General features: G+C 44.1%; 1 protein-coding gene across 5 annotated transcripts; it reads left to right on the top strand.

Annotated features, from left to right (window-relative positions):
- The first annotated feature begins 3,849 nt into the window (after positions 1-3,849).
- Serp2 (stress associated endoplasmic reticulum protein family member 2) lies at positions 3,850-25,777 on the top strand. Of its 5 annotated transcripts, XR_007108892.1 has the most exons (5): positions 3,865-3,973; positions 4,515-4,632; positions 9,592-9,664; positions 18,910-19,132; positions 25,319-25,777. XR_007108892.1 is itself a non-coding variant. In XM_047554506.1 (4 exons), coding segments are annotated over exons 1-4 (399 nt in total). In that variant the 5' UTR covers positions 3,850-3,971; the 3' UTR covers positions 12,979-13,171. The 5 variants fall into 5 exon arrangements, 4 of the variants coding, with proteins under 4 accessions (XP_047410462.1, XP_047410464.1, XP_047410465.1 ...); XM_047554506.1 differs by lacking the exons at positions 18,910-19,132; positions 25,319-25,777 and adding an exon at positions 12,773-13,171 and having other exon boundaries at positions 3,850-3,973; XM_047554508.1 differs by lacking the exon at positions 18,910-19,132 and having other exon boundaries at positions 3,955-3,973; positions 25,319-25,776.
- Positions 25,778-26,358: the final 581 nt, after the last annotated feature.

Genomic DNA, 26,358 nt, shown 5'->3' with positions numbered 1-26,358 from the left:
GCATTGAGTTGATTCTAATATATGCAGCTGATAACATTACCTGTCAGTTTTCTACCTGTTTCTGACCATCATGGAGACATCTTCATGAACATTCAAACCAGAATATTAGTCATATGTACAAAAGGAAACTATTTGAGATGTCATCTTTTCCTCTTTACTAGCAGTATTGAACAAAGTTGGGATGAGGAAGAAACAAAGTATTTGAAGTGTCAGTGATCTACTGGTTTTATGTATGCTTGATGATGGTGTACTATTCCCAACTATAATCAAGAATCAGCCACCCATATCACCAGTCTCCAAGGCCAATATATTCAGTTCCCATGGGTGAGATAGATTGAAGAGAGGCCATTAGCTGACAAAGTCTGAAAACTTCAAATGACATGACAATCTTTTCAGATCTGGAAAGGGAAATGACCAAAGAGGACTTTCTGATTTTTCTGTTTGTCTTCAAGTACATTAGTCAGAGTTCTTGGCTGTTTAAAAACCAACTCTGACCAATGGAAGCAGAAGAGGAATTGATTGTAATGATTTCAAGTGCTGCAGAATAAGAAGGGTACCCACTGGTTCTACCACGACTGCTAGATACTACCTGACTCTGGGAACTCAACAACTAGGAGTTTTTGCATCCGCCCTTTGTCTTTGCATCACCTGAGCAAAACTCAGGGTTCCAAACAGGAGCAACTGATTAGCCAAGATGGGTCACATGCCCAAGTCCTAGGTGTCAGAAGTTGGGATACTGAGTATCTGGTACCCTTCTACTCCATAATGAGAGAGAGGGTCCTAAGATGCATACAGTATGGGGACCCCCAAATGGAAAGGAGGTTTGCATGCTGCTCTGCCACAGAAAAGTGACAAACACCCACTACATCACAGTTTAACAATGCAGCATCTGTATTCAGTAATAATACATCATTTATAAAAGTTAACAAAACCCAGTTTCTATAATCACAAATCCAATGTTCCAAGTGGGGTAGATATAGGATTCATGCACAGCCTGTTAGGAATTCCTACTCTAAAGTCTAAAAAGAAATCAATCATGATAAAATTTTGATCAGCAGTCTCCTGGTCCTTTGCCCATGGCAACTTTAGTTGTGGTTGAACTCTGAATGGTACTGGCATGTCACAAAATTCCTACTGCCAGCACACATTAACCAGGGAAGCTTTCCACTATCTGAAGTCCTCCCACCTCCAAAGACAACAACTCCAGGCTTGGCTCCTTAGTCTTGTGGAACTCCAGAGATGTGGCTCCAGACATTGCCCCAGCTCCCCTATAAATGCCTCTGGGATGAGCCAGTGCAGCCTCTAGCTTAAGGGAGGCTGGAGAATAAAGGCTGAACAGAGGAAATACAAGATTCAGGCTGAGAAAGAAAACTCTTCTTGGTCAGTTATAGTGATCCTCAAAGCAAGAAACAGAATTGAGATCTGCAGAGGAGCTGGCATGACTTCAGAGGACAAAAGCAGGGGTAGGAATGGATGTAGTGTAGCACACCGTTTTCTCATCCAAAATAAAGCACCAGTAACATCACCAAATGATGTAAGAAATTATAATAATGTTGCTTCCAGGAATCTAATTTCACAGTGTTGTGATAGAGGGAATACTGACCTGTTTCTCCTATGCTCACAACGCCAACACAACCTCCCAACATCAGAGGTGTGTGTATGTTGGGGGGTGGTGTCCCCACATGTTAAGCAGTTCTGCAGTGGACACTAGCTGTGTGCTTACCTGGAGATGGCATCAGATTGTCCCCCAAGTGCCCTCCCTTCAGATGCCAGCACAAGTAGGAGATTGCCATCTATATCTCTGACCAACTTGCTATAGTGTGGGGATTTCCACAACCCCCTCCTTGAGTTTGTCTAATTTATTAAGAGTGGTTCACAGATCTCAGGGAAACACTTTAGTTTTTATCCATTTATTATACCGGCTATTGCAAAGGCTACAGATGAAAAGTCAGATGGAAAAGATACATAAGGCAAGGTCCGGGGAGGGACACAGATCTTCCATACCTTCCAGGAACCTCCACATGCTTAAGTCAGCAGCTTACTGAACCTAGGCCTTCTGGACTTTTTTGGGGTTTCATTTCATAGGAACAATTAATTGCATCACCAGTCATTCATCAACTCAAACTTCTGCCACAATCTCCTCCCTGGAGGTTGGGGAGTAGGACTAAGGTCCCAACCCTCTAATCAGGACTTGGTCTTTCTGGTGATCAACCCCAATTATAAAGTCTCCTAGTCCCCAGCACCAGTCGTCTCATTAGCATACAAGAGGCATTCTGATCACTCCACAGATTCCAAGGATTTTCAGAGTTTTCAGTAAAGAAATCTGATAAAGACTAAATATACCCTTTACTATATCACACATATACTCGCTCAAGTATATAAAGATATACAGAGTGATATTCTCTAAAGCATTGCTGTCAACCATAAAAAACACTGCAAATAACTGCCCACCAGTAGTTTAATATATTCCTGTTCAGTCATACTATGGGACATAATACAGCCACACAAAAGAGCGAGCTACTATATAGTAATAAGTGAGAAAGCGAGTAGCAGAGAGTGTGCATTGTATTTTCTTAGGGTGGAAGAAAATATTTTGTTTCTATTTGACTGCTTTCTGTGAGCATGCAGTCTATTTATGATTATTAAAATGAGTAAAATAGGAAACAAGCAGATGTTAAGATCAAAAAAATAATTTTTCCCCATCAATGCTGCCCACCTGAGGCTGTAGGAAGGTGGGCTTCTTTCAGCCAAGGACATTCTCCTGCGTGAAAGCCCAAAGGGGAAACCACCTCTATCAAATCTCTCTCTGAATGTCCCTTAGAGCCTGGATTCTGTTCAGCTCTGGTGAGGAGCTGTCTTGCCCAGGTATTTGGGCCTCATATCTCATCTGGGCTCATAAAGTGACACTGTAGGGATGCCCCTTCCCTCAAAGCCAAAACAAAAACAGGGTGTTTAAAAGTAAAGGACTAGAATAGGGCAGACTTGGTGTGTGGCCTTGTAATAATGGTGGTGATGTTGGTTAAGAAGTCAAGTCAATTTCAAACTGAACTGACTTCCAGGGAGGGAAACTAAAGCCTCTAACCCTCTGTTTGTTACAGCAAACAGCCCTGACCAGCCTGTGCTGAAGCTTGAATGAAAGAAGCATGTGGGGCAGGGGACTAGCTTAGAGAAGGGTCCCAAGGAGAGTTCTTCCTAACTTCCCACCGACATAGGAGAATTCTAATAGAACCCTGTGGAAACCCAGCTGCGGTGCCTCAAGAGGAGGGCTAGAGCTACACGAGCCAAAGTTGGTCCAGGCCACAGCTCTTCTTCCCTACACTGGGGGTGCGAGCCTTGCCCCATCTTGACCTTGGGTCACCACTTTCCACTGCCCCAAATCTGCCAGGGTGTTTCCCCACTTTTCCTTCTGAGTTAACTAAGTGTGTTCAGCGATGGCAAAGGGACCAAATGAACCCCTTTCCCGGACCCCTACTTAGACAATCTGTGAAGTCCCAATACCAGTGTCTGGGAGACTCAAACCCTTGTTTGTATCCTTCTCCTGCAGGGAAACCCAGTTCAGTCTGGAGTCCACACTCAAGCTCCTGGAACAAGGGTGGCAGGAGGAAGGTCTAAGTTGCCCCTGGGTGGTAGAAAGTCAAAGCGGGTCAACGCTTTGGCTTTGGTTTGGCACCAAATCCCATCGGAGCTGCAGGCCCAAGACCTCTCCATACCTCCCCAGCGTTCTGCTTAGATTTGTCTTGGCCCATCTTCCCATGTAACTCCCACAGCTACCTAGGCAAGAAGGCCTGTCCTAACTCTCCTCAGGAACTCTGATCTTCATCTGTCAGAAAGTAGGCTTCCCGTTTCCTCTTCGCATTTGACAATGTGCCTTGTGCAGACCTGGAGAAACACAGGGCCCTAACCCAGACCCCGAAGGAGAGATTCTTTTGGACTGTCCCCCAACAGTGCGGGCCCAGCCCGGGTCAGGGTCTATGTGAGTTTCAAGGCCCGGCCCGGCCTCCTCAGGTCCGGCCCTCCACCTGTGCGCGGTCGCCCCCATTCCTTCCCGGCCTGGGGCGACTCAAGGGCCAGCGAGCGCGGAGTGCCGCGCCCCCACCCCCCACGCGCTCACAAACGCCGCGGCCGCCCGAACCCTCGGCCCCGCCGCGTTCGGCCGCGGGACAGCGGCTCCGCGGGGCCCGGGCTCCGGCGGCTCGGCTCTGCGCGCTGCGCTCGGGCAGCTCGCTGCGGGCGGACTCGCGGCCGCGCCTGCCTCCTGCCTCGGTGGCCGAGCTGGGTGGGTAGCTGGGGGACCGGAAGGATAGCGAGGAAGTCGGAGAGGGTTTCCTGAGATGAGAGATTACTTCCGTCCGGGCGCTGGCCTCTCTCTGGAGCCGGCTCGCTGGGGCTCCGGGAGCAGGGCGCGCGGGGCTCGGGGCCGCGCCTTGCCACCTGCAGCGCCCAGGCGGGCCGCGGGGGCCTCGGCGGGACGTGCTCGGCCCTGTCGCGGGGGCTAACGCTGGGGATCCTTGCAGGTGGGAGTCGAGAGCGTTTCAAAGCGCCCAAGCCATGGTGGCCAAACAGCGGATCCGGATGGCTAACGAGAAGCACAGCAAAAACATCACCCAGAGGGGGAACGTCGCCAAAACCCTGGTAAGGCGGGGGCGGCGCCGGCCTGGCCGAGCGGGGCAGGACCCGGCGGGGCGGGGCCGAGCAGGGCGGGCGGGCCGAGGGCGCAGGGCCCGGCCTCCGGCTCCCGGCTCCCGGCTCCGGGCTCCGGGCTCCGGGCTCGGGGCTCGGGGCTCGGGGCTGCCCCTCTGGCGGGGTCCCGCAGCGTAGGGGAGGGGGGCGCGGACTTCTCGGCGTCCTCGTGGGCGGAGATGACCCTGGTTGGTCGTGACCCCCCTGGGAGTGGCCGCCTGGGCTACCTTGGAGGCTCAGAGGCACTCCCAGGAGAGAATTGGGACTTCGTCCCTGGAAAAAACGGAAGTCCACCTCCTTAGGAGACAGCTAAACCAACTGCATGAACACAGGGCCCGGAAACTAGTAGGTGCTAGAGTGTTTGTTGAATGAATGAAAAAACGAATGGGTAAATAGAGGCCATTTAAGATCTCCCTCTCCCAGATTCCACCCTTGTCCTCCCTCCCAGACACACACACACACCGTGACAGAGTTTTGTTTGCAGCCCCTTTGTATGTTGAAAGAACTCAAAGTCGGGGAGTGAGATTCCTACCCACATTTCCCTCCATGGTCTCCCCCCTCCCCAAGGTTTAAAGTTTAAGTGCAACATTACTCTTGTTCGCCCTGTGCGTTCAGGTTCATTCTGATGGTATAACCTAGAGACCAGTTTATTGCCAGTGGTTCTGTGCTTCCAGAGCTGTAGATTAAAGTTTTACAACCGAAATTTAAAGTAAAACCTGTACCTTGTGCACCAGGATTTCGGTTAGTAAAGCAGATTGTTTTCAACGGAAGATGCCAGGCCTGTGCATCTTTTGCATAGAGGCATGAAATGGATAGTTGCTGGACAGAATTGGTCTCCAAGTCTATGAGCAAAAGCGCCTGGAATCTATTATCCCATCCAGTTAAGTGGAAGTCCAGCTGAAGCTTGGGGTTTGGCTGGAAACGCTTGCAGACTTGATGAGGCAATTCCTTTTAGACAAAGAAATTACTTTGGTTTGATTAACTGAGCGAAAAGCTGGATCTGCAATCATCACACCGAATTCTTGCAAAACCAAGCAGTATTATCATAGAGAACCCTGAGGTTCAATCTCCTCTCAGAGCTTTATATACAATACAGTTCCAGGCTTCAGTAATCCTTAAAATTCTCTCATTTGGGAATTTCATCATTTAGCTCTGATTAGGTCACTAAAATGCCAGTGTGTCATCAAATTGGAACCATTTTTCATATAGATCTATGTTTCCCCTGTTTATTTTTACTCAAAAAATAGTTGCTATCCAAATTGACATTGAAAAATGAATTTTAATTGATGTTAAGGAATGCATGGTTCTGTATTCCTAAGAGATCAGTTTTTCCTTCTGAAAGTATCAGACCTACTTGCTGACACAGTGAAAATATCTAGATGTGCGGCTCTTTCTCATGACTGAAGGAACCAGAGTTCATTTGCTAACTGATCTCAGTTAACTTAGCTGACTGCAAAATAAGAGCAAAACAAGAACTAATTTGCAGGGCTGTATTATCCATTAGACTTGATAGACAGTGTCTGCCACCTCTAGCTGTTTTCAAGACCACTACAAAATGTTTGGGACCTATAACAAAATTTTTGGCTCTTAAATAAGAAAAGAAAATGGGAAAATTGGGAAAACACTGTTTAAATATCTAGTAAATGTAACCAGTCACCTGCAATTCAACTCAACTCAACTTTCAGAGCTACATTTAAATTATATTTAATGTGCGATATGCGTGTATTTTATAGGTTCTGATATAGCATGGCGTGGGCCCTCTGAAAGTGCCTGGCGCCTGTGAGGGTTTTTAAATGGCCCAACTTTGTAATGAAAGGTTTCAAAACCAAGCCACAATAAATGTTTGTTTTCAATTGGTTGGAGAGACTTTTGGTTAACCTTACCCTAAATGGATCAGCATCCAAAAAGAAAAGTGAAATTCTCTTTCAAAAAGAATCTCTATAAATTCTAAATCTCATTTTTCCAATTACAAGTCAAACGTGATTATACTTTGATAGAAGTAACTTGCAAAAGACAACTTTTTCAGAATGAAATTCAGTAAATGGGAACATATTTACAGACTCCAAATGAAAATTCAAACTCCTCTAAGTGCATGCAGATTTTCAGTATCATTTTTAGCTGGTAGCTATGGGGTAAATCAATATTTTTCCTCCAAGATAGCAGATTAATACAAGAAACAGAAAAATGGAATATTTATTTTGTGTATATTGTATAGTGAATGAAAGGAAAATTAAATTACAGAGTTCAGAGTTGTCTTGCCAGTTGTCTTAACATAGGGAAAGCCATCCCCTGACATTTTTGAGCCTCATGCTTGAAGTGAACCCTCTCATTTGCAGAATTGCTATTGTTCCCCTTACCTTTCCCAGCAATAGAATCAGGTTTATGTGAATTTTCCCATTGGGATTGAACTGTTCCCTTCCAAACAATAGAAACTCAAAGCTCTCGAAAAGGGATGTATTGGTATTATGATCAGCCAGGTGTTCATGAGCTCTGAAAGTCCCCAAATAATATTGATTCACTAGAGAATGTCCTCAGAAAGGCTTTTGTGTCATGTGCTCCAAGCTTTACATTCTGATAATTTGTATTTGTCTGCAAATGAAAAACAAAACATTTCATTTGGTATCTATGCTAGACCAATAATTGATTTACTGGCTCCTGAATTCACTTGTTGATTTTGCTGGAAACAGAACTAAAATGGGCAACTATGATAAATTATTTGGAGGAAGGGGAAGGGTAAATGCCACACTTTGTTCCAGTAACTTTATTAATATCTGTATTATTTACTTAATCTGAGCTTGATCTGGTCTTCAGTACTGAAAACTGACACAAATAAAGTTATCTTATGCAATTATTTCAGACTGATTTTTGTCCTTGTCTGGTCAAGAGTAACAGCCTATTATTCCCTTGCAGTGTGACTAGCCAGCATGTAAGTCGGGGTAGGTATAAGTTCATCAAGGACAGTGATTGAATAACTTTAGTGCTTAGTCATTGACACATACACTTTTCTAGTAAGAGAAATGCAAGGATAATCCTTTCTCCATTAAGAAGTACTAATACAAAGACAAGATCCTTCCTAGATCCGGTCTTTATTTTACCTGAAATGAAATTACATGCTTATTGATTCTCCAAAGAATATGTGTGATCTGCTATATGTAAGTTTTGTGCCAGACTGTGCTGTACTTTAATTGCTGAAAGAGACACAAAGCCTCCCCAGGTGGGACCTGTAGTTTAGTGGAGAGACAGACATGAAACACATAGTAACAGAAATAAATACAGCACTATAAATGATCATATGTACTGTCAAGAAAAAAGTTCATGATCATACAAGGGGCAAGTGAAGTAGAAGAGGGAAGGCTTAGAATGTAACAGGGAAACTGAGAACAAATTGTTGGCCTGATCCATAATAAAATGAGGGAATTTGTTTTAAAGATGAAAGTTTTTATTTACATGAACCTAGAACATAACTCCATGTTATATACAAATACAACCTGTGTTTTCCAATTGTAACATGATGAATTTTATAGGAAAGGCACTACAATGAAAATCAAAGGAAGATTATACTTTCTTTGTTAGAAACATTATTAAAACTTGTTCAACATATCTGAAAATTGCATCTTTGATGACAGCACTACTCATTTTTAAAAACACACTAACATGACATACCTTCAGTGTGAATGTGTAGCTGTGATTTTCATATGAATACACTTTAGTCCACATTCTATAATGTTGACTATATTTTAAAATGTCAACACATTTAATCAAAATCCAAAATTGTATTTTGTGATTTCCACCACAAGTAAATATTTGTCAATATATTTACTCTACCAATGTGTTTCTCCCTGCCCTGTGGAGTGTGTGTGTGTGTGTCTGTGTGTGTGTGTTCTTTAACTTATATTGAATACAGCTTATCTTCTGCTCAAGCTAATGAGGAAATAATGAGTTTTTTGGCTATTTTCATTCTCCCTTTTTTATTTGCTAAATCACTGCTTTTTCCGATGCTTTACCAGAAAATGTGTTCCATTGAATTATTTGGTTTTAAGGACCACTTGCACATAGACCTAGAAGTGTTGTGGAGGGCCATTCTGATTACCTGTGTGTTCTTGGTTTGAGAAGACTGGGAGTAGGTAGGACTGTGTTCTTGCAGATATAGCAGTGGCCTTCTGCTGCCAGAGAATGCAGAGACTTCTCCAAAGTTCAAGCTTCATTAAGGCTCAGTGCCTTTATTCCAACATGCCGTTTCCCTCACATCCATTCCCTGTTGCTGGGTGCTTCTCTTGTTCCAAGGATTTTTGCTGCACTGACTTTCAAAAACTTGGTATATAGAAGGGTTTGAGAAAATGCCTGTGCTCTCTGATCCTGCTTGGACTATACAGGTGCAGGAGAGTTAAAGATGAATCTAGAATGTAAAACACCAAAACTCTGTAAAGAATCGTATCCCGGCTCTTGCTCAAGTTAGCAAACTTTGAACCTCAGTTTCTCAACTACCAAGTGGAAATCATCAAAATACTTGCCTTACACTGAGATGTGCATGCTAGAGATAATAGATGTGGACTGCCTCTTGGTGCTTGGCATGGAATATGCTTTCAACAGATGGAAGCAATTACAAATATCATCTCCAAAACCATTGTATTAGTTTATATTTGTACCCCATCTGTACCTAAAATATTGAAGACCACCATGTTCATTGAGTTATGTGGGTGTTAACAAGGTTGTGGATAAAGGTTTTCAAACCTATCTCAATCCTTTATAATTGACTTTATCCATCTGTATGTATCCAGTAAGACAGTGTTGAAACCAAATCGGGGCTCATTCACAGTAGAATCCCCAGCACCTAGCTCAGTGCCTAGTAGTTCTCAATAAATGTTTATTCAATCAATAAAACTAATTTTACTTTTTCCCATTCCCCCATAGAGGCCGCAAGAAGAGAAATATCCTGTTGGACCATGGCTGTTGGCACTGTTCGTTTTTGTTGTCTGTGGCTCAGGTATGGTATTTCACTGAATTTATATCCCATGTTCTCCATTGTCCTTCAGAACTCCCATTTTATTCACCAAGTAAATAAAAAATAATTTGGTCTGGGATTCAAGTTAATCACTGCCTTAAGCCTTTATCTTACAGGCGTTTATTTAGATTCTCTTCCAAATATGGGTAAAGACAGAACTGATACACTATCAAACATAATCATAAAGTAACTACACTGAGTAATTAAGTTGACTCTATACACTATAGAGTTCAGTTAAGTTACTCTGTAGACAAAGCCTGAAAAAGAGCATGTGGAACAGAAAGTGGAATACCAAGATAAGTCCACATTCCAAGGAGTGGGGGAGGCCCCTGCCTCATGAGAGTTCTGCAGAGCTCCTGGACAGAACTGAGCCTTTGACCTGAGCCATAAAATGCAGGTCACCTGCCATTGTAAGGTGGCAAGTGCAGAGAGCTGAACTTACACACACTTCCAGAGGAGATGAGCAAAAGCATCATGCAGTGCTCCTAGTTAAATGCTCTTAGTAGGAACTCAGCATGACTCCTGGTCCTTGTATGTTGGGTCTCTGCAATACTAGTACTTAGAGATCACTTCTGAACATGGAGCATGCCTTTAGGATCCTCATCCCCTCTATCATCTCCCTGTTGCTGAGGACAGAGAAGGTGAGAAGTCCAGGTCTCCCTGCATAGACTCAGGCCTCCCCCAAAAAATCCTAATGACAAGAAAAGCCCATCAGGAACAACTGATAAGTTCCCTTCATCTTCAAGACACCACTTTTCAAGGAAACAGAAGCTCTTAAGAGGATGGAAGGATCTGAAGTACTTGATGTTATTGTTGCTTGTAGTTCACATGTTTGAAAGAGGACTTGCCATTCCAAGATGAGAAAATCATTCACTCAAAGAAATAAAGCTCTACCTCATTCCCAAAGATATGTCCTTGAAGGAAATCTTTTGCTTAATGTAGGAATCCTTCTTCACAATTTTTGACAGATGTTTACCCAGTCTTCTGGAAATGGGTGTTCCCTTCTCAAAAATCAATTTCATATCTACTGATTCTACTGGGAACATGTCCCCTTTTTTTGAACGTCACTATTTTGTCTTCTTAGCAGTTTGGGTTTGGCTCCTAGAATAATACACAATGGACTCATTCGGTTCTGGACAACTTGGATCTTCAGCTGTTGTGACGATGTTTACCTAGTGGTTCCTTCTGTGGACTAAATTCCTGGTTCTTTCAACCTTGCCTCATAAGATGTGGTTTTTAGACCACTCTCCTACACGTACGTTCAGTGACTCAAAGTGTAGCATTGGCAAGGTGGTGGCCTGCACAAGGTGGTCTAGAAGTGGTGTAACAGCCACACAGGCTCTAGGATTGTCACAACTCTTGATTTCCCCACTCTGCTTCTATTAATATAACCCAGGTCTACAGTTACTTTTAACTGTCACATTTTTAAAATAGTTCTTATCAGCCAACTAGACCCCACCCAGCTCTTCCTCACAAAAACATTCTGCAAATATAAAGATGCATCTATGTCTCTATGTATCTCCTTGTCCCAAGGTCTCCCCCATGCATTATTTTGTCTTTCTTATGGCCATGCCATCACCAGCTTTTGAAATTATGTCATCTACTTACTTATTATCCATCCCCCCCCACACACAAAGATATTCAGGCAAGGCAGTATTTACATTATACTAAGTTTGTCAATCCTAGCATAGCCTTGGGCATAAAGTGAGTGTTGTGGACAGATGGGTAACTAATTGACTTTTTTTTTGACCTAATGTAAAGTTTTGTAATTATTTCTGATAAAACATTACTGTTGATTGTCAGTTGTCTTTCCACAGATTGTCCAGAAAGCTTGGAAACTTAGGAAAGCATACATAACAAACAGCTTACTGATATTACCTTATAATATGCAGTATGACTGGTGACATTACATGATATATTCAGTGTATTGTCCACCATTAACAATACGTAGTTGAAATCACTGGACAAACTTACACGGAACATGGCAAATTTAATACAGTCTTTCCATCAGTATCTATGTAATCAGCTGAGGTATTGCCTCCCATGATCTGTCTCTGCTTTTTCACCCAAAAACAATCCTGTCCCTTTAGCACATCACAGAAAAAAAAAAAAAAGAAAGTTGTCTTCTTTTTTAGATTTTATGACCAGTCTGTAGATAGCTTGTGAACCTTGAGCCTTTTATCTAATTATCTTTCTCTCCCAGTTTTATAGTCTCTGAAAGAATATCAGACCTCCACGTCACTAATGAAAAGTCTGGACTCAGAGAAGTCCATGGGACAAGTCTCCTTCAGGTTGACCTTGAGCCTTAAGCAGAACTTATTCCAACAATTGCCATGTCTTGAGGGTCCTGGCACCGTGCTGGGCTTTGGAACTGCAAATCCCCTCCTCGGGAGCTTGCAGGTGCCAAGAAAGGCAGAGAAGGGAGCTGTCGGGTGCAGCCCAGGGAGAGAGCACCAGGTAGTGCTTCGAGAAGGGACTTGGGCATCATGGGGGACCCTAAGAGAAAGCTTCCTACAGGAGGTGCTGTTTGAGTTGAGTTTTGGAACAAACAACCAAACAAAGGGGGTGGGGAAAGTGATTCCACAAAAGGGAACCCAAAGTGGTGCCAGCCCAGAGGTTTGATGGCATGCCAGGCCACGAAAGTAGGAAACCCAGTCACAGGGGTAGCTAAGCCTGGTGATCATGGTGATCACGTGCCCATATTGTCCTGTATCTTAAAGAGATACAGAGCCAATATTTGTGTCTTTTTTGGTTTCAGGATACCTAGTAACTTTATGAAGCCATCCCCCGGTCCGCCCTCTTAGGTAACCTATAAGGCAAAACACCAGCAGAACCTTTGGGTCTAGTTTCTTTCTCAAAATCCATCCTAATTCTCAAAATCCATCTCCTCTTTTTTCAAAGGGTTTATGGACCTTCTCTAAATTATATGGCTACAATTTTTCCAGGCTTATCAGTCCACACAGCAGAATTACATCTTTCTTTCATGGATAAATTGGAACATCTGCTGATAACAATTTTCTGCAACTCTTCTAAAAGTCTCTCAGGGATCAGGTTCATTGGTTCTACTATCCTCTCTGCATGTTTTCACAGGATCCTGGAATGTGAGGCTTCAGGACTGGGAGATTTGGACTGAAGTGGCTAAGAGAAGATCCCATCTATTGATTGTCCACACTCCTCCCTTACTGTCCAGTGCTTTATTATGCTTTATTTTTTCATTGCTGGGAACTCAGGTCCCTGTGCATGCTAAACAAGCTCTCTACCACTGGGCTGTACCCCCAGGCCTTCTGCTCTTTTAACAATGCTTCTTTAAGCCCTTCTAGTTAGAAGATCATTTTGCTCTTCAGAGAGACTAGACACAACAGGAGTTGAGTGGTCTTACTTTCACTTTTACTTACTTTTCTTTTAACATCCCACCTTGATCCCTAAGCCTGGGCTTCCTTCCTTTTCAAATCTTAACAAAAAAATAATCCACCACTGCTCTTTTTTCTTTTTTGCTAACAATTTTTTTTTTTTTTTTTTTTTTTTTTTTTTTTGGCAAGCCTCTGCTCAAGTTGGGCATCGTTCTCACAGAAATGTGTCACTCTTATCAGTTTGTCCTTGGTACTGTGCCCTTCCTTCTATCTTTGTACATGTCCTTTTCTAAACAGAACATGTCATGAAAAACACAATAGCTCCTTTAGATCTGTCCCGGTTGCCACTGCTCTGGGATTAGTCACAGTTCATTTCATCTTGCAGAGCCTCCTCTCCTTGAGTTTCTCCTTTTTGGTGGTCACAGGCCACAAGCTCCTACCCATCTTTTCTCTACATTTTAAAAAATGCAATTTCCCCAAGTCCTACCATATAGCAGCTACTCTGCTTTAGCTAATGAGCCTTCCCATAAGCACTAGGAGACTTGAAGCTCTCCTCTCTGGGGTGACTGGCCTTTGTTCCATTTCTGTCATCCAAAATAGGAATGATCTGCTCCCTCTCAAACGTGTGTGACCTGACTATTTGCAGTATGCACACTAACCCTGCCCTTGCCTGCCAGGCTCACACCAAGTGCACTGGAGCTTCTTAGGGGTTCCCTAGGTCCCTGAAGACAAACACTTCTTGTCCCTTTTCTTCTGCTCTCTCTCTCTCTCCTTTGAGCATGATACTCTCCTATGCCAGGCAAAGTTCTATCTCACCAAGTTCGTGACACCTTGGAGTTCATATTGCCTTCTTTGAGCTCATGTGATTACTCTTATTTTGCATATTTTCATCAACACTGAAGAAAAAGATGAAATCTAATATGAATGAAGATGTCGATCATTGATCGGAATCTCTGGGAAGTCTCGTGGCTTTCATTACCTTACTCTATTAACCCACTTTTCTAATTGGTGATTGGCTGGGTGAAGTGCTCATTTTAGAAATAGTGCCAGTGTGCCTGGGGTAAATAAATATTCAGGTCAGACAAGTAGCAAGAAATGTACATTTTTCTCTGTTTTTTCTAGCTATATCTTGGGAGAGAATTAAGACTGACAGAAAGTTGGCACTTAAGAATATGTCCACTTATTGGTCCCTCTTACTTCATTTTATATGGAAAAACAGATTACCGAACCTCTAAAAAGTCTGTTGAACCCTTTGTTATGGAGAGTCACATGCCACCCCCTCTCTTGGCCCTGGCTTCTCGGCCTCTTTCCTGCAGCCTGCATTGTTCTCTGCACATGCCTTTCATGCCAGTGGTGCTGAAAAGAGGACATGGTTATGAAAAGGAAGAATCAGGGGAACAGTGAGGGGACAGAGTCAGGCACTCAGAGACCTCTGGCCCAAACACGCACCCAGGAATGCCATCCCCTTGCTGAGAAAGCAGATGGAGTGTCAGACTTCCTGGGGCTGCCCATGGCCCCCAAGATCTGAGTCCAGCTAGTCCCCCTCTTCCTTCTTGCTCCAACGCCTGGCGGTGACCTCTAATGCATTGCCCTGGAGAGAAGGGGTTTAGTGAGGTTGTCTTAAATGTGCCCTCTTTAGAGTAAGTAAATTTCCACTTCCATGATTGTGAAAGGTCTCTCAGACAAGACACTTCTCTGACCAATTGGCAGTAGTGGGATAAGAGGCCTCAGCAGGAGGATACTTTTGGAATCTGCCAGATTTGGGTTCAGAGCTGGTTATTCAGCCGAATAACCTTGGACAAGTTATTTACTCTCTTGGTATTGATTTTTCTTATCAAGAAAATGGAGATAAGAAGCCCCACAAAGGCTGTCAGGCATTGAATGATTTTGAGAATCTAAGTACTGGCCCATCGCAAACTCAAAACCTATGGCTACAGTTACCACCTCTGTCCTCTTAGCCCTTGTGGAAGGTGCTGGCTCCAGGGACTATGGGTTGCACGTTGGGGTACTTAAACTTTCCTTAGGCCTTCCATCCTCCCAGGCTGTGCCTTCGATTGGCAGACCCGCTTCAAACATTGGTCCTGATCTGTCAGAAGCCACAGGCCTGCCTCTTCACTCCAAGGCATTCAGTGATAGCACTGTCTCCCCACGGAATAAACTCCAGCATCTTCCCCACACAAAAGAAGGAAGCACCAACATGCAGATCAAAAGCAGAGAATGGCATTTGTACTGGAGCATCAAAAATAAAATGTGGGTTTCATTTCCTTAAAGCAACCCTAATACACAGCTGTTTTGTATAGACGTTTTCTTTGTTAAATGCAAAACACTGGGGACAGAATAGTCTTGAGATGTGCTATGTCCAATCAGAACATCTGAGAGCCATATCTTGTTTCATTGCATTTTGTTTAATTTAGTGGTCAATTTTATTTTTTATTAATATTGTATAGTTTGTGTTTTAAATATAAAACCTGTTTCTCAATCAAATGCCTGCTCTTAACCTGGGATTTTGTTTTGGTTGAGTCTGTTGAACTGACTGGATTTGTCTCTACTTGATCTCCTGAAATCCAGATCCACAGAGAACTCCTAGGAATTCAAGTGCCCCCTTAAGAAACTGCCCATTTTCTCTCTTCTTGTTATAAAAGGATTATCTTCCATTTTTGCAGGCAGCAAGGCCTCTTCCCAGATAAGCAGCTCATCCTGACTGTCTCAGCCCCAGGTTTCAAAACCTACCCTTTGGAGGACCATTGGATAGCTTCTGAAGGGCGCTTGCTTTTATCTTGAGACTCAGAGAAACAAGCAAGACCTGGAATAGCTGTCTGAGACTGTGACACAGTCTCTCTTCCCAAGACACTTGCAGACTTGAGGTGCTTCCCCAGGCCATTGGTGAACTGCTGTTTGTGTCCCAAGCCCTAACTTCTGCTTTCTTCCCCCACCCCCTCTCCCTTTTGTCCTCATTGAGGCCTTATTGAGATGAATTCTCAGGCCACACCAAGACTCAGTGGGAAAGTAGGTGGCAGTCGATTAGTAATGTCTGCCCCTTCCTCCCCTTTGCTATCCTTTGCCTAAACATTTTATGTCGGAGCCTTACTACTCACAGACCAACTCCTTAGGTGCTTTCCCCTTTCCTTTTTGATCAGAATGCGTCCTGGACTTGATGTTATTAGCTGTTCAGACAGTTTTGTTGTTTACAGTCAGCATATACATATTTCCAGTGATCTCTTAGTATAATTTATCTCTTCTGAACCCATGCTGTGATGCTGTACATTTGACAAGGAGCAGCTATCTGAGACACTGTCTTTGCAGCATGTTTATATCTTCCTCTGTCCTTACGCCTCAATTAAGGTTTCAACTGGGAACAAGGGGAGCCACCATTTAAGTCCCATCATCCTTTGATTCTCCGAGGGAATATGTTAAACACCAGCCATGCCCTAGTTCTCCCTCAGGTTATTTCCCCCTCATGTATTCCTAATTTTAATTCTATTTCTCCTCTCTGGCCAACCCTGATATTCTTTTCCTAATTAGAGATTATGAGAATTTTTATGGTTCCCAAAGCCAGGATATTCTTGAAACTGACAAGCTTCCCCATCAAAAGGAAACCTCCAGAGAGACAGAATTATCTAGTAACCATTATTTTCTTCATCATTTTCTCTATTGTACAGTACAAATTTGTCGATGAGCATATTTTACTTTTATAACCAGAGAAAAAAATTAAGTGCTTTTTTAAGAACAAAAAACCTGGATGAGTGGTTTTCAGCTTTTTTTGCTTTTTAAAACTGAAGAACATTTTGTTCAAATCTTAAAGGGGAACAAATGAAAGAGCAGCTGTTGTGGTTGAAGTGGGGTGTGTGTGTCTAAATTTCTGTATGCATTTGTGTATGTGTATGTAGGGTTCTCTGTGTGTGTGTGTGTGTGTGTGTGTGTGTGTAGCGCAGTGCATGCCTTGTGTCTCCTTGTGTTGCTGGATATTCTGACTTTCTCATCTGCACCAAGGAGCACCCATCTGGACCTTCTTTTCCAATCAAATAGAAAATCGGGCCTGGCCTGTGTCATGGCAGAGTTGAGCCTTTTCAGCAGAGAACCTGCCAAGTTTGTTTGGGGCTATCCATCCTGATCAGCTCCACTCTTTCTGGGTGGGGTCGTTTCTTTTGTCTGTCAGTTAACAGACTGTACTCTTCTGTGCTCTCCAGGGACTCTGCATGTAGCGGGTAGAGGTGGGAGAGAGAGATATCATGTCACAGGAAGGTCCGTTTTCAGGACAACCTTTTCAGAACAGATGTGAAGAAGTGATTCTCTGAGATGTTCTTGCAGGATCTGAGCTGCTCCTGCTCAGCCTCCTGGTCCAGCTCCCTCCTTTCCTGGTTGCTCTGGAGGGCCCCCCTGCCCCCTCAGTTTCTGAAAGGGCTACACCCTCACCCTCTGGAAAATTGGCTATTTCTGTTAAGGATGATGTGGAGGAGGGAAAGGACCAAGCCACAAGTCATGGGTGTGCCAGGGACACATGGGAGGCCAAAGAGCCCTTCCTTGTGATGCTCTCTGTCCTTCACTCCCTGTGTGGCCCTCATGTGGACACCAGTTTTGTGGTAACTGTCTTTGAGCCCATGGTTGAGAAGACAGAATAAAACCTTTTATAACAGCTAAGAATCTTTGTGAACTGCTGCCTGCTGTCTGAAATCTTCCAGGAACACACAGTTGAGGAAGATCTGTATTTGGGGATGTGTTGGTTCAAAGCCATCAACTGAGCATGTCCATGTGTCATGAAGGAAGTTAGCAGGTTGCTAAGAGCTGTAGCTCCAGGGCCAGAATGCCTGGGCTAGAACCTGGTTCTGCCACCTACTTACCCCCTGTGTGGCTTTGTCCAGGTTACTTAGGCCTCTCTGAACCTCAGCTCTGCCTTTCTCTGGAGAGGATGGGACTGGTTCCCAACTCCTAGAGTCCTCATGACTGTTAATCCTGAGGGTTAATATTTAACCTGTGAAGTGGTGAATCAAGTCATAGTGAGGGTCTTATAAATGTTTGCCCCTACTGTGATGATGGGTGTGATCTTTCCTCCACTGCCTCCCCACCTTCCTATCTCCCTGGCAATGTTCTGACCAAGATTCTGAAGGCTAGAGAAAAGAAAGGGAACATGCCTACCTTTTCAGGGACTTTGCTGTGTGGTAGTGAGACAGCACGTGGTTGGGTGGCATAACTCCAGGATGTTGAGGCACTTGCCTGAGTCCAGACCAGCTGCCACCTGGGCAGGTAGAGGTGGGATTTGTAAGCCAGAGGGTCAGTGGTGTCACCTTCACACCAAGCCTCTTCTCTGTTTCCAGAAAGAACTCTGTAAACTGGCCCATGGGTGTGAGCAGGAGTCATTCATACGACTTTGGCTGCCATTTCTTGAGGATTTCCTTTTTGTAAGGCCAGACCATTTTTTCTTGTAGTCATACAATCCTTACAAAGAGGCTGTTACACTCTTTTCCAGACCATGAAACTAAGAGTTATTGAAGAAATCGGCCAACATCCCAGTGTTGGTACCCAGACCTCACTCTTCCAAACTCCAAGCCCATCTGCTTCTTATTACAGCACATTCCCTTGCTCTTACTATTTCCTTAAAAGTACTATGGAGCAAAAGTTTTCCACCAACTTTAGACCTCTAGCATATGACCATGTAGTGAAAAGAGGTCCTGTTAAAACATTCCTTATTTTTCTCTGCCAGAAAAGTGTTTTTTCTAGAAGTTCCAGATGTCCATCCATCTGAGGTCTGTTCCTAGATGAAGAGAACCATGTCCCAGCAATAGATTATGTCTTGATTGGGCCACCAGTGCCTCTACTCCCCTCACTCTTTTCTGGACCCTTGCTCCAGGACAGACTTGATTTCACCCGCCATGTTTGCAGGTTGACCACATAAACACTGGCCTTTCCTGGAGACTGACAGAACTTTCTCAAAACTGTGACCCCCAGAGGGAGTCACCTCCTGAAACCAGCAAGTGGGGTACTTGAGGAACTGGACAGCCCTGGAGGAAAGACAGAGGCCATTCATCTACCCTGGAGCTCCTGCCTCAGGATCCAAGATGGACAGTCTAGAGAAGACGTCTCACCAGCCATTGACTTCATCAAGGTGACCTGCAGCCTCCTTGTTACGTGCCACTCTCTGCCTGGTGCCCAAGCACTTGGGATTGTTTAGGGTCTCTTTCTTGAATGAATATTTTTGCTATTTTAATGTAGATAGAAGGCATCTCATTCTTTGCTAATAGTATGTGCATTTTATAACACCTTCCTGCCCTAACCTGTCTCTGGTATCTCTCTTTATTCCTCTATCTCTGGAGAAACTACCAAGAAATGCTACCAGAAAATGTGATCTTGCCTTTGATTTTCTTTATGCTGATCTCTCAGAGAGCTTAATGATCCACTTTTGCCGCGCCTGTCTCCTAACATTTCGGCCTGTCTCTCAGGGAGCCTGTACTTTTTTTTTTTTTTTTTTAACTAGCTCTTTTATTGTTTTCATGTTTTCTTAATGAAAAGTAAAGTTTAATTTCTACGGTCCTGCTAAAGGACATTCCGCTAGTCTGTCTTAATTTTTCTTCTCAGTAACTCCCTTGATCTCTTTTATCATCAACTATTTATTTTCAATAAAAGTGGCTTTATGAAACCTCCCATTGTCTGGCAGGGTCCCAGTTTCTGACAGTTTCCTATGGGATCCACTTGTTATGTCATTCCTGTATCCTTCTGGCACACCCTTGCAGCTGGGATGGGTCAGTCTCCAGGGTAGGAGTGGGTTGGAATGCCACAGTCATAGGTTTTCAGGAATTTACAGTCTTTCATGACTTGGCTTCTCCTCTCAGGTCTGAGCTCTTGGGACATTTGGTCTGAAGGTAGCCATTTGAGGCTGAATCTTTTGGTTTGCAAAGTAGTCATTTGAGGTTTTTAAAATGTATTTTCCTTTGGCTCTTTGCAATTATTCACCTTTCATTCATTCAATAGATACTTGCAAGGGATCTGTTTTGTGCCATACATAAGCTGTTATCCTGCAGCTTAGTCTAGTGGGAAAGAAAGATGAGTTAATCAAGGAATTACCCCCCAAACCATGTAAAACCCAGCTATGAAAGCATTTGAAAGAGAGGCACATGCATCTATGACAGCATATAAGACAAAGGTATACTTTTGAATATGTGGTTCTCTAAGTGTGTGGTCCCCAAACCAACAGCCTCAATATCCCTGTGAACTTGTTGTCAGTCCCCACCCAGACTCCACTGGATGAGACACTTGAGGACTGGAGTCCAACATGTGTGTTTTTACATGGCCCCAGGGGACATTGGAATGCATACTGGAGTTTGAGAACCTCTGCTTCAAGAAGGTTTCTCTTCCTTCTTATAAAGGAAACTAGGCCATAGGGCAGGTGAAAGGAGGTCTTTCAGACAAAGAATGGCATTTGTTAAAGCCCTGTGGAAAGAGCTTTATGAAGGAGTACCCCCAGGCAAGGGGAAAGAGTGGTACAAAATGAATCTGGAAAGGTGGACAGGGATCAGAATGTGCAGGTCAGGGAGGCCTCATCAAGACTGGGCAATAGGAAGCTTAAGATGTGCTTTAAACAACAGGGGTGACACCATAAATCTGCTTTTATTTAAAGAATAATTCCAGCTACAGTGTGGAGAAACGGTTGAAGACGAGGAAGGGCAGAGCAGCTGGAGGTCATTGCAGGGGTATAGGGAATGATGACAATAAGTTGAACTTGGATGGTAGCTACAAGGATGGAAAGGGGAACACATAATCCCAAGATTCTTAGGTAAAATCCACAGGTCCTGGTCATCAGTTGAAGGTATGAGAGAAGATTCTAGTGTTCTGAGTCTACATACAAGATGGAGGATAGTGACACCACTTTTGTCAGTGGAAAGAGACCATGAGAAGATCCTGTTGAGTTTGAGGTGCTTTTGAGCCACCCTAATGAGGACAGCAGTTAGATGGTAGAAGGTGTGAACCTAGAGCTCGGAAGAGAAGTGGGGGCTGGAGATACATGTTCGTGAGTCAGTTTTCAGCTGTGGAGTGGCCAGTGACACTGTGGGTCAGGACCTGTCACGTTGGAAGAAAGAAAAATGTGAGGAAGCAAAGAAAACCAGTGAGGCTGACCAGGGAACTTCAGTATTCCAAGTTATGTAGCCAGATGAAGGAAGATGACCCCAGAAAACACACTTAGAGGAAAGAGCCAAAGAGAAAGAGGACTACCAAAAACCAGAGATCACAGAGGAGACCTTCTAGGAGGGAATACTCAAGTCAGAAGGAGAGTAAGGCCAGATGAAGCTGAGACACCTCTTACAATTGTGATGAGAAGGTCATTTGTGACTTTAGGAAAAGATATTTCAATGAGTGAGGGGGGCAGAAGCTGGAATGTGGAAGACCGAGGTCAGAATAGAAGGTAAAGAAATGGGGGTGGACAGCTCTTGAGCAATGGTTGGGAAGAGGAAGAGAAAGTTTCAGTGGTGAGAGTTGTGGGGCCAGGCAGATTGTTCTGGTTTGTCCAAGTTGGGCGTGGGAGTGATTCTAGCATGCTGAAGCCTAAGAGCTTGAAACCTGAGCTGCCATCATCCAAGGTCCCCCATCCCAGGGCCGGGAACCTAAATGCAGGAGGGTGGGTGCAAAGACTTGTTCATTCTGGTAGTTCCTGCTCGCCTGGGGAACTTTTCTGAACCTCTGGGTGTGACCTGCCCAGGGCCTGGTCCCTGGCCTGGAATGCCTGCTGTCCCTCCCTTTCTTGGCATCTCTCCTGCCTCCTGTCCCGCCTGCCCTCAGCCGCTCACCTGCAGCCTGCTCCACTGTTTTCTCAGCTTGTTCACCCACTGTTAAGTTATTAACTTGTCAGGCTTCCTTTCCCTCTTTGAACTCACTGTTGGCTCCCTTCCTGTTCACCGCCTCGGAAAGTCAGCATTTAGAAGGCCAGGGTTGCTCTGCAGGTCGATATTGGCAGGCACACAGAATTACAACTAATTAATTGGTATAAAATGTGGAAGTCTTCTTAAAGACATTGATACAACTGAAAAAGGAATAATAAGCACACCATCCCTCTATTATCTTAGATGTGAACTTAAAATAGACTTTATTCTAAGTAATTTCTCTGAGAGGGGTTAGTTTTAAAGAGTCACTTATAAATACATTGAAAACCATCAGATTTTTATGTGTTGATTATGGATACAATTAGAATCAGGAATGATCTTTAGTTTAAAAGGTAAGTTGTTTTAATGTACATCTCACTACTCTGAGACCTGCAAATTTTCTATAAGATTCTTTAGAGAGATTTGCAGCAGTTCTTTAAAGAGAATTGAGTGGCTTTATCATTACCTAGAACCTCTGACATCTTGAGTTAATAGTGTGGAGTATGATTGACTAAGACACAGGCTGGTTCCTATTTCACCTTCAGCTCACTGATCACTTCTTGTCTAAGGACAAGATTAAGGGAGAAGTAACATTTCTGAACATCTGTCATGGACAGATCATCTACCTGTGTCATCATCTTTATTCCTTGGGGTACTTGTTGTCCACAGTTTTACAAATAGAGAACAAACGGCTCACACTTTAAAAGAGTGGCAGACAGTTAAGAGCTGGTCTTCCTGTTTCCGTGTGGAGAAACCATAGTTGTTATTGTAGTAGTCATCATAAAGGTCAAGTATCTCTAAACCAAAAATCCAACATCCAAATGCTCCAAGATCTGAGACTTTTTGAGTGTCAAGTAGAGAATTCTACACTTGACCTCGTGTAATGAGCAGGTCACTGTCAAAATGCAGGTGCACCAAAAATGTTGTACAAAATGACCTTCAGCCTGTATGTAAGGTATATGTGGATCATAAATGAATTTTGTGTTTAGACTTGGGTCCCATCCCTACTCTATCTCATTATGCATATGCAAATACTCCAAAGTTTTTAAAAGTCTGAAATCTGAAATACTTCTGGTCCCAAGCATCGTGGATAAGGGATACTCAACCTGTAGTAATAATGGCAATAGATCCCACTATGCATTGTATCTTCAGAGTGTGAGGAGCCTCCCTCCATGTATGTCATATTGCCTAATCTCTATGACAGTCCTGCAAGGACCATGATCCTAGTGTCACAGAAAAGGAAACAGTCTCAAAGAGGTTAATTATTTATCCAGTCACACAGCTCTTCAGTAGTTGTGATTCCATCCAGTTCCATCTGACCCTCACATTCCTCTCTAAGTCATCTTGTGTATCAAGATTAGGATGGCTCCCTGACCCCAAGAACAGTCTGAGAGGAGGCAGATGGAAGTATTTTTTTCCTAATGTTGTTGAATGTACAGAGCTGCTTCGTGGCATTCCGTTGAGCCAGAATACAGAACACTTATTTAATCTTCACTACTCATCAGGCTTCTTCGAGAACAGTACCCTCAGACATTTTTGCAAGCTTACAAATTCGGATCGGCTACTTTCTCATCCATCTAGCAGCTACCCCCTGTCAAGACCCACTCAGGAACCCACACTTAGCCAGGAACACATCTGAGCACAGCTAGAATTAAATATCACAAGTCATTGAACCAACTCATTCGCCTTAACTACGGAAGAGTCCCTCAGCCCACACAGAACTGTCACTCCAATTTGACACATTAATTCTAATGGTCTTGGTATAAGCTTAGTCTGCAGCAATGAAATAACAGAAGCAGGCCCACTGCAGAGGAGTGTAGTAACACCAGAGATGTGACCAGAGATGAGAGCAAGGAGACAAAAAAATGTGAAAATAGAAGCCAGAGCCCAGAAGTATAGCTAACCAGAGCTATTTGGGCATCCAACACTATGTATCCTCCATAATAATATCCCAGCAGACTATTATCAATTGTTTTTGATTATGATGGAACTGAATAATAACAAAAAGTTAACACTCTGTCCTGGCTGGTATCTCCAGCTCAGGAAGGGAATGCAGTGTTTCTTTAGAAAATGAGAAAAGACCAAAAAAGGTGCATTAGTGCTTTATCTACCCTGAAATCAAGCTGTCCAAGAAAGACTCCCCAGGAGTCTGTATTTTTCTTGTATTTTTCTTTGTATTCCCCAACCACAGTTCTCAGCACGTATCCAAAAATCCAAAATAGAACTTCCTGAGCATTGACATGAGGCCACAGTGGAAAATTCAACACCATGAAGCTTAGTTTCATGCATGAAATTATCTTAAATATTGTATAAACTTATCTTCAGGCTATATTTTTAAGGTATATATGAAACATAAGTGGTATCTTATAATAGGCAAAAAGTATAAAATCTGAATTTCTAAACACCTCTGGGCCCAGGCATGTCAATAAGTGACACTCAGCCTAGGTGTCCACTAATATAAGATAATGAACTCTCAAATGCCTCATTTCTCCAGGGTGGGGATAGCCCGGTTTTACTGCAGTTACTTGGAGGCTGTGTCCCTGGATATAAACCAGGATGACTTTGTGAAGGAGAGAAGGGGTAAGACCCCTAAGAGCTCAGTGTTTATTCTGCTTTTACACATGATTAGATGAGATGATACCTAGCCTCCTTACAGATAATAACAACAATAACGACAACCTTTAACTACAGGGTAGTTGCTCTTATTATCATGATCAATGGTCTTCAGCAACACTGACCACTGTTGAACACTAGGGAAGATTTCAAAGAGAAATGGGGATTTCCTTTCATTGAAATCCAGTAGCTAGAACCAGGTGGGAGCTCTCTTAACTGGCTCTCTCCTAACAAGCAAAGCCCAGAAGTTCTCTGTGGGCTCCAGCCCCCCAACCCCCAACCAACCGAACTGGTAAAGATGGAGCCCAGAACAGGTCAGTGTTGCCCTGGGTGAGAGCGCTTTTCAGCAGGCAGCCGGCAGATGCACATGCTTGGGCAGTGGAGACCCAGCTGTGCGCCTGATCCGAGCACCTGGCCTTTGCAGAGCTGGTTGTTTTACAGGTCACGGCCATTTGGGAAAGGCAGACTCACTGACCTGTTTAATGAGTGCAGTTTCTGCTCAAAAGCCCAGCTGCAGAATATTGCTGGGGAAGGGGGCCAGTTCTCCTCTCCCCGCTGGAGGGGTTTCTGGCCTTAGCTCCTGGTGGAATTAGCAGGAGTTATCTATAAATCCCAGAGGCATCCATCAGCAGACAAAGCCAGGCTGCCTTTTGAAAGAAGTTCACTGACCCCTTGTTAACTTAACTCCTTGTTAGGAAATATCTAATCAGCTGTGAGCCAACCCGTCAAGGGCCCTGGGGTCAGCAGAAGCAGGGTGCGCTGTGGGTTGGGTTTCCAGCTGTGTGCTCTCTGGTGACTAGGCTGTCTGTTTTGATTTCCTCTTTCAGCCATCTTTCAAATCATTCAGAGCATACGGATGGGCATGTGAGGAGGCCGGGGCATCTGACGCTGTGCCCTCCTGCTGGAGGGTGGAGGACCACGGAGGCCTTCAGCGGGTATCTGTGGGAAGCAAACAGGCCACGTGGAATAGAGAAGAGGCTTCGCCACTGGTTCCCTGACCACTTCCGCCTGGAAGTCAGACCAAACTGCCTTCTCACAGAACATCTCGGTGAATCCGTGTCCTCCAGCGGAAAGGACATTCTGCTTTTCTGTTGGCCAGATTGGTAGCCACGTGGGTCATCTGCAGCAGTGCTGTCTGTCTGGTCCCCCCTTGGTTTCACTAATGTGTGCATGTGGCCCTCTGAATGACCGCTGGTTTACTTTCTACCGATGCAATCTCTCCTCTGTCGGGAAATGGTTTTACAAATAAATGTCTTCATTCAACCTTATGCCATGTGTGTGGTTACAGGGACAAAAGCAAAGTGAGGAAAATAGCAGAATAGTTCAGGGGGGGTTGGGGCAGGTGGGAGAACTTGGTTATGATATTGGAAAAGGGGCAGGGAATCTGTGGACAGGGAACCAGATGTGGAATTACCCAGCAGGTCCTTGGCCAGACCCTCAAAGTCCTTTGCCTGCATGAAGCCCTGAAGCGCTCTAATGACCTTGGATTTTCCACACATTTGATTACCATTCTTCTTTTCTAAAGAATATATTTTTGTCTTGTTTTGCTTCTTCTTGTTCTTTTTTCTCAGTCCAGAAAAGGCATCTACGATGCGTGTGAAGGTCTGATTAGCTGTTATCTCCTCTGTGGTCTGTTTCAGAGCACAGAGCACAGAGCAGATGTCACAGGCCTCTTGGTGAAAACTCTCCACCCGCAGGGCCCAGCCGTGGCTGACTCCCAGTCCTGGACAAAACAGGAGCCCTGTAGCACTCTGGGTGGTCAGCAGGCAGGATTGGGGGGCCCAGCCAGGGGGCCCTCCTCTCCCTCGCTGGCATTCCACAGCCTCTCAAAGTATGGTATCACCAAAGAAAATCACAGGGACAGGCA

Source organism: Sciurus carolinensis, chromosome 5 (assembly GCF_902686445.1).
Source record: "Sciurus carolinensis chromosome 5, mSciCar1.2, whole genome shotgun sequence".
Lineage (NCBI taxonomy): Eukaryota > Metazoa > Chordata > Mammalia > Rodentia > Sciuridae > Sciurus > Sciurus carolinensis.
Note: the sequence above shows the minus strand (reverse complement) of the source record. Positions and strands in the feature narration are given on the sequence as shown.

Coding starts and splice junctions, on each gene's coding strand:
- Serp2 (XM_047554506.1), top strand. Junction 4,633..9,591: donor GGAACGTCGCCAAAACCCTG/GTAAGGCGGGGG, acceptor ATTCCCCCATAG/AGGCCGCAAGAAGAGAAATA. Junction 9,665..12,772: donor TTTTGTTGTCTGTGGCTCAG/GTATGGTATTTC, acceptor ATGTTTTCACAG/GATCCTGGAATGTGAGGCTT.